Genomic DNA, 8,039 nt, shown 5'->3' on the forward strand with positions numbered 1-8,039 from the left:
ACAGTCTAATTTTACATTTTCACATGTTGCCTTGCTTGACAATACAAAACAAGCTTTTCTGCTTTGGGGCAGGAAGAGAGAGCGGGAACCGATGGAGCCCTTTGTTGTGGTTTTTTTTTTCATCTCTCCACTTTTGCAAATGGATTGAAATTTCATGCAGACTCTTGTGTGATTGTTTTTTTGTTTTTTTTCAACCACACATTATATTTTCAGTGTCCTGAACCATCCAGACCTGTGAAGGCCATATGGGGTCAAAACAAGAGAAAGCTGCTATTAGTAAAACCTGGATAAAGAAAAGAACCGATAATCTTAACAGTTAACTAGAAGGAGCTGCATTTCCAGGAGAAAACGCAGGGTTGAATGCTATATTACTGAATGAAAATGAAACTTAAAGGCTAATAATTGACAAAAAAGAAAGAAAGAAATGATCAAAGTTGACCATAAATAAAGTGAAAACAGCATAACAAAAAATATATATTTTTTGCAAGAAAAAGCCAGCGAGCTTCTGCACCAAGGATTCCCCATGTATTTCAATGGAGGCAAAAATCCTGGAATATCTTGAAAAGTTCCCGGATTTGAAGGACCAAACGTCATAGCTGGAAAGAGCTTAACATTTTAATAGTTGAATGGTTAAACTAACTGAAAAATTGCAGAAAAAGAGAAACAGGAAAACAATGGGTTGGATGCTTTATAGCATTGCATTGAATACTTTGTAACTTTCAACCAATGTACAAATATAAAATGAGCTATAATGTGGTCAAATTAGGTGTTTGATGAAGGAACTAAAACACTGAAGTTGAGTAAAGAGTTTGCCAGAAACACACCGATTAAATAACTCATCAAAATAGGAAGTATATTAGCATTATTCACATAACTGAATATACGTTGAGCTATTGTCATTTGTGGTTGTGCAGCTGCTCAGCACAAAAATCAAGGTATGAACTTGCAGTGTTGTGCTTTGAGGTTTCTGTCACATGAGGCACAGACTCTTTAGAACAAACGTATGCACCCGAAATGTTTGCCAACTAGCGATTGTGTTTCATATCTCATATCAGCAGTCTTTCCAAACATAGCAGGTTCATATTAGTACGAGGAAGAATGTAAAACTGTATAGCGCTTCAGTATGACTCCAAATACAACAAGGTGGATGCTACAGACAGACCACAATAAAAGATACAGCACCATGGCTCATGCTCTCTCACGCACACACACAAAGGATTTGGACTCTTCATTTACCTTGTAAATATTGAATGTATATGAGAGCTGGACTTAGTGACCACTACCCCATGGCTTTCCAAACAGGAAGTGTGCTCGGCTCCAAGAAATCAAACTCCCATAGCTTTCTATTGAGAAAATAAACTTTTACCCTTTCATTCTTTTCATCAGAATCATCATTCTTGCTCTGAGGCCTATTTTTAACTCTTGCTTGCTAGCTTTTGGTATAATTATGTGGTCCAAATGTCATGTCTACTGTGTAAACAGTTTATTTTAAAGGGATTTGATATTTTTAGGGTTGTTGCATGGGTCTCTTGGCTCATAATTCTTGGTGAAATGAAGTAGGTAAAATTTTCAAACGGCTTCCCTGTGCTCTTGAGTAAAGTCTGGGTCCCTGTTCCTCTTCCTCCTTTCACTCTCAATATTCTGAGATATGTACGCCTCTCTCTTGACATACAGTCACTGTCAAAAGCTTTTTTCATTTGCGTATCTCTATTTTGACTTGAAGCACTTCCTGCTTGAAACTCAAAGTCAGAAGGATCTTTGAAGCCCTGCTTTCATGGTCTAAATTACTGAAAATCTATGAGATCACAAACTACATTAGTTTTTTTACTTATTGAAACTTTGGGAGCATGTTCTTATTTCAGTGTTGAATGCTTAAAAAGTTGCAAAAAAAGTAGTTGATTGTCGTTAAAAATTAAATTGTTAATGTATTTTAGATTTTGATCCTTTTTTTATATATATATATATATATATATATATATATATATATATATATATATATATATATAACTTCCATTATCAATTTAATGCAATTAGCTAATTGCATTAGGAGCTAATTGCATTAAATTGATAATGGAAGTAAATCTCAATAGACCAAACTGCAAAACAAAAGCCATACTGTTGTTGTTGTTGTTGTTGTTTTTTCTTGAAGTCAGTAGAAATACTCATATTTTTATGGGACAGGAAGTAGTAATCTGGTGTTAAGAGTTTAGATTTGCTGGAGGTTCTTTATAGTCATAAGTGGTAAACGGTGGTCATATCTAGGACATGTCTCATGGGTGGTGAGATTAATGTAAACCTAGGCTTGTACATTAACTGCATGTTTGTTCCTGGTTCTGTTACAGGTGGGAAATGATCTCAGCATCTATGGAAAAGGGAAACTACAGAGCAGTGGTTCTTCTCCTTATGGTGGCATATTTCTTCATTACTGTCTTTAACACCATACCACCCATAACAAACAGGTTCGTCCCAAAGCCAAAGCGCGTCTCGCAGCCAGTTGAGTCTTCAATTCTGGCGTCCCAGCAGACAATCACTCCCCTCACCAACACCAAACACTTTTTGGTATCAGCTTTCATGGATCAGAGAGTGAAGGGTTTTGACGTCCGCATCATTGGAATATTCAGGAGAGACTCCATCCATCCTCTTCACTGTATTTTCTTCTGTGCTGGATTTTTAAGTGAAACCACATCCGCCTCTGTTCTAGTGCACTCAGATCACTTTGGTTTTCCCTTTGGAGCTACAGATGTTCTGTGTAGCAAACCTGATAACTGTAATGCAACTCATGTGACTCTTCTGACCAAACAAAATCCTGTTAATATATCTGACCAACTTTGGCTGCCAATAAGAAACAGAAAGACCCACAACAAGGAGACCAGAATGAACTTCACTGTCTGCATTTCTACCCTCTTTGGAGATTACAACAATGTGCTTCAGTTTACACAAAGTCTGGAGATGTACAAGTAAGAAAAGCTGTTTGTAAGGGCTAAAAGAACACAAATGAAACGGATTCCAGTTTATTTAATAAGAAATTGTTTTTTGCAGGTTGCTTGGTGTGAACAGAGTGGTGATCTACAACACCAGCTGTGGTCCTGAACTGGACCGTCTTCTGAAGAGCTACAGCCAGGAAGGTTTTGTTGAAATGGTTCAATGGCCCATCAATCAGTACCTGAATCCATCCAAAGGCTGGAACTTCAAAGAACATGGAGGAGACCTGCAGTATTTTGGTCAGATCGTCACCCTCAATGACTGCATCTATAGATCCATGGAGCGTTCGCGCTACGTCCTGCTGAATGATATAGATGAGATCATAATGCCATACCAACACGACAACCTGAACTCTATGATGGATATGCTGCAATCACAGCATTCAAATGTAAGCCATTCAATATATGCACATAACGGATAAGTTTCCTCCTTTCTGTTTACATCAAACTCTTGCTGTTCTGTAGGTAGCAGAGTTCCTCGTTGAAAACCACATCTTTCCCAAGAAACACTTTGAACCAAGTGGAAGATTTCATCTTCCTAGGTGGAACAAGGTGCCAGGAGTTAACATTTTGGAGCACATCTACAGAGAAGACCCAGACAGGAATATTTATCACCCACACAAGATGATAGTTCAGCCAAGGTAGGCTGGGACCTACAGTACAGACCAAAAGTTTGGACAGACCTTCTCATTAATTTGAATGAGAAGGTGTGTCCAAACTTTTTAACTTATTTATTTTTAACTTAACACTGTAAAAAAAGTTTGTTTTCTCTGTATTGACCTTTTTTGGCAAAAGAGGTTTTTGTTTCATAAACTTGATTTAATACTTTTTGGACAAAAACCTTATCGCGCACACAGAAACTTGGAGACACTTAATCAGGATTAAAGCAAAGAGATTAGCATCCAGGAATTGAAAACTGCCTTTGATATGAAGGTCTTTCTACACTACATGATCATAGAATAGAAGTTCTTGCATGTTGGGTTTTACCACACAAGAGTCGATGCAATGGCCTGCCACCCGTGTGAAAAGAGCAACTGAAATGGTGAGTTTAGAGCAGCTCAATAAAAGTCCTTTTTCAGGTATAGAAAAAAAAATCTTTTAGACAACTGTCTCAGGTTGTCAGAGTTTCATGTATTTAACTACAGTTACTGCAAGACCACTTAATAATTTTTGACCGTTTACCTTTGAAGAAAGTAAGTACAGATGTGCACCAGACCAGTTGTGTGAAATTGTAAGTTGAATTTATTTATTTTATACATCAGAGTTAAACACACTTTATTTCAAGACCCGCTGTTACGTCCACAAACGTACAGGTCCAGGGCTGGAGTGTACGTAACATAAGCACACACAATGAATAAGTTTTTCTTGAAGAGGAGGAGGGGAGGTAGGGACCAAGGTTGGGCTAAAGGAATGAAAAAAAGAAAACAAAACATGGCCTAACTATCACTGCTCCAAAACAGAACCAGAAAACAAAAGTCTCACTGATTTTTCTTTTTTTTTTTTTTTTTTTTTTTTTTTTTATAAAGAGGTCATAATACACAAGGGGTGGTACCAACCAACTTGCCTAGTGTGTCTAACAGAAAGCAAGCTACATGAGGTGTACAGGGTACCCTGTCTTTCCTGTCCAAAAACCTCCCACAATCTCCAACATAAAGAGCTGTTCACATTCATCTGTGTTGTGATCCAGAAAGAGCTCTTTCCTTAAGTGATCCACTGGAGCTTATATGCAGGCCTGGTGGCTGGCTCTGGGGCCTGATTGCACAGCTCGTTGGGTCACCACCACGTGTCTTCCCTCACAGGAAGCACACGCAGAGGAAGGAGGGAAAAAACAGTGGAAAAACTCCTGCATGAAACCCCCACTCCAATGAAAATTGTGTTTTTGGTGTTGAAACATGTTCTTGTGGCGTTTTTCTGAGGATAGAGAACACATTTAAAGAAAAATTAAGATCAAGATTGAACTTCTTAGTATTTCTGCATTCAAATCGTGAAACAAGCGCAGTCAAAAATATGTAGTTGGAAAATACCTGTAGGTGTGACATTCGGTGGGCTACAAGCTGCCTGGTCTGCTCCATTCCAATGCATCTGCTTGTAGTAGATCCATGCAAGTCGTTTTTCTCGTCTGAGCAGCTGGCATCTGGCTCAAAACTGCGGGGCTGGACAGCTCCAATATTGTTCACCACTTCTGTTGCACCGGTGATGTTAGGTTGTCGTGTGAGGGGCTTTGCCTGATTTTCAAGTCAAAGCAGGGGTACTTAAATAAGTCAAACTTCTCAGTATTTAAATGTGGGAACTACACCCCCACACTTAGTTGACTCACAGACCCTTAAGAGGCTTTGATTCTATGAGAACCTCGGTGCAACAGACCAAGCATGTTTCATATAAAAGTATAAAATTCAGGTTGTGTTTAGTGATCCTTTCCTCCTGGAAAAACGAAAGGCAAAATTATTTAGACCATTATATAAATCTAAACACATGATAGTTGAAAATAAAGTCTGATTTTTCTTTACTGAAACTGTTTTAAACCCATAAGAACCCAGACCCATTTTCCCCCAAAGAAAAATGATGTGGGATATACCACAGACCATTGATAGGCGGGCCCTTTAATTTAAGTCCCATCGGCTGTTGAAAAAGAAGAAAGAAAACGGAAATACTGGGGGTTTTGCAAGAGCGACGTTCCTCTGGAACGCTTTGGGAGAACCAATTTTTTTCCCCCATGTTTTCTGGGTTTTACCCGCTTCATTATTTCAACTCTTCCTGTAAAGGATAGACTCCACTAGTAACATCTGGGACATTATCCAGCCAAATATCTGCCGGAAACCTGGCTCAAATTTGCAACGCAAATAATGGACCAAGAAAACAACAGCTTTCTAAAGAAAACACAGAAACAATTCTCTAAAAAAAGAGAGGACAGTTGGAAAACCTGAAGCGGATTCTCTGAACAAAGGACCAGACACAGGAAATGACCATTGACTGTGTAAAAGTACTGGATGGAGTCTCTGATTGGTCAGCTTATAACTTGAATAACTTGTGATAAAGAAAAAATATCATGAAAATTAGGATTAGCAAGAGCATGTCAAGAAAACTGCATCATAGCAACAATGGGTATTCTGAGAAATAAAATAACTGTTGCTGTTTATTTCTCTATAGAGGTGTATGGGATCTCGGCTTCTTTGGGCGAGCGGTTACTTCCTATTTGGAACCCGGAACAGATTTCTAAGGAGTACCGAACCAGTCCTTTAATCCCGGAAAAGAAAAAAACAAAGACACTAAAAAGGGGAAGACTGTGTGGCCTGGTTTCCCTGCTGTCTTTCAGCAACATCCCTCTCTAAAAACCACTAAAAAATAATAGTTTGAAAAAACTTTGGACCTTTTGTGTGAAGAGCCAACCGAGGGTGTGGAGAACTTCATCCGTGACACAGAAGGATTTTCTTATCTTACCTTTTCTTATCTCAGGACAAAGACCTGGACGGTACCTCATGAAAAGTCATCTACAAACTCTCTCACCGTGGGCCACAGAACACCTTTCGGATGTCTTTCTGTTTCACTGATATTACCATGGGTTCTTATGGGTTAAGAAAAACGACAAAAAGAATACAGAAGAATCTGTTCACTTCAGAAGCCACATGCAATAAGCATATAAGGGAAGATTGAATCAGCTTTAATATTATTTGTGGGGTTTCATCAAAATCTATAAGTTGGGCCTATTTACTCTATTTTACAATTTCCCTGGCCAAAAGAAATAAAATCTTTATTTTATTCTTCATCTTCAGTAAATCTTCGAATATTACTTCAGTTTACAGTTTTCCTTTTTATTAAAAAAAGGTTGTGTATGGGGCTAATTTATCCATACAAGAGGGCTCCAAAACTTAAAGAATTACATTTTAAGCAGTTTCAGACTAACATGTACACACAATTTAATTTTTATGTGACTCTTGTCTAACAGGTTGGTGGAGCAGACATCAGTGCATGAAGTCTTAACAAAGTTTGGACAGCGGTTCAAAGTTCCAATGGAGGTTTGTCGCATTATTCACATCCGTGTGGCCCTGCGAGGATCCCTGAAGCTGGAGCAACTTCATGTGGACAAACGACTGTGGGACTTCCAGGAAAAACTGATTCCTAACGTGGATAAGGCTCTGCGGAGGGCAGGACAGCTGAGGGAGGAGGAGCAGAGCTGAGGGAACAGCAGGTGAAAAGATGAGCGCGGTGTGAGCCAAGTTAGTTTTCAATAATACTGTGAGTCTTTTGTAGTCTGTTCACTTTTGGAAGTCAAAAAGATCCGTTATCTTGAAACGTTAATTGTTTGTATGATTTTTGTTGAAAAGCAGGGATTGTGAAATTGTAGCCGGACAAATGTTTAATTAAAGAACATTCCGGCTCTCATTGGGTCATTCTTTGCTTGTGTCGTCTAATTCACTGTTTCTTAAAAGACTTGTTTTAAGTGGTTTTGTAAGTTTATGGTTAAATCTGCAGCTGTGGGAGAATTTTGTTAATTTCTACTGGTTATCATTTTAAAAACTTCCTTTTGCTTTGTAAATGTCCTTTATGATGTGATATCAAAAGTAAAGTCACTAACTCTGATTAAATTTTAAATGATAGTTGTATCATCGACAGAAATACAGCAGCATACATGTGAATATGCCATTAATTAATGACTATACATCAGTCAAGTTCAATAAAATACACAATGAAATGTATGAAAGGGAGTGCTTTAAAGATATTAAATTCAACTTAGTACTACCTCAAAAACTAGAATGTACAGTAAATGTATTCTTCTTTAATTTTTTTATATTATGAACAAATATGTTTTAATAGTTGTACATGCACATGTATTTATACTCATATGTATATGTATGTGTAAAGGTTAAATATTACATATACTTGGTTTATGTTTTCATTGACACACCTACAACTTTTGACATCTCTAATATTTGACATGTCATACTGACTAATATGTATGTGTAATATAGTAAATACTTTATAATACATATATGTACTCATTTATACAAATACACCTAAGTGATCAATGACCCCTTGTTACTAAAGCTACGTTCTTGTGTT

The 8,039-nt window shown here is 37.7% G+C and overlaps 1 protein-coding gene across 2 annotated transcripts in view; it reads left to right on the forward strand.

Moving 5' to 3' along the window:
• LOC101167664 overlaps positions 1-7,376 on the forward strand; it is a 72,537-nt gene extending 65,161 nt beyond the window's left edge. The window contains exons 2-5 of one of the 2 annotated variants that reach the window (XM_023951840.1): positions 2,343-2,957; positions 3,040-3,370; positions 3,447-3,622; positions 6,925-7,376. In XM_023951840.1, the coding sequence (XP_023807608.1) occupies positions 2,350-2,957; positions 3,040-3,370; positions 3,447-3,622; positions 6,925-7,156 (1,347 nt within the window). In that variant the 5' untranslated portion in view covers positions 2,343-2,349 and the 3' untranslated portion in view covers positions 7,157-7,376. The remainder of the gene's footprint in view (positions 1-2,342; positions 2,958-3,039; positions 3,371-3,446; positions 3,623-6,924) is intronic. The other variant, XM_023951839.1, reaches the window with a different exon arrangement.
• The last annotated feature ends 663 nt before the right edge of the window (positions 7,377-8,039 follow it).

The sequence above is a fragment of the Oryzias latipes genome, chromosome 22, assembly GCF_002234675.1.
Source record: "Oryzias latipes chromosome 22, ASM223467v1".
NCBI lineage: Eukaryota > Metazoa > Chordata > Actinopteri > Beloniformes > Adrianichthyidae > Oryzias > Oryzias latipes.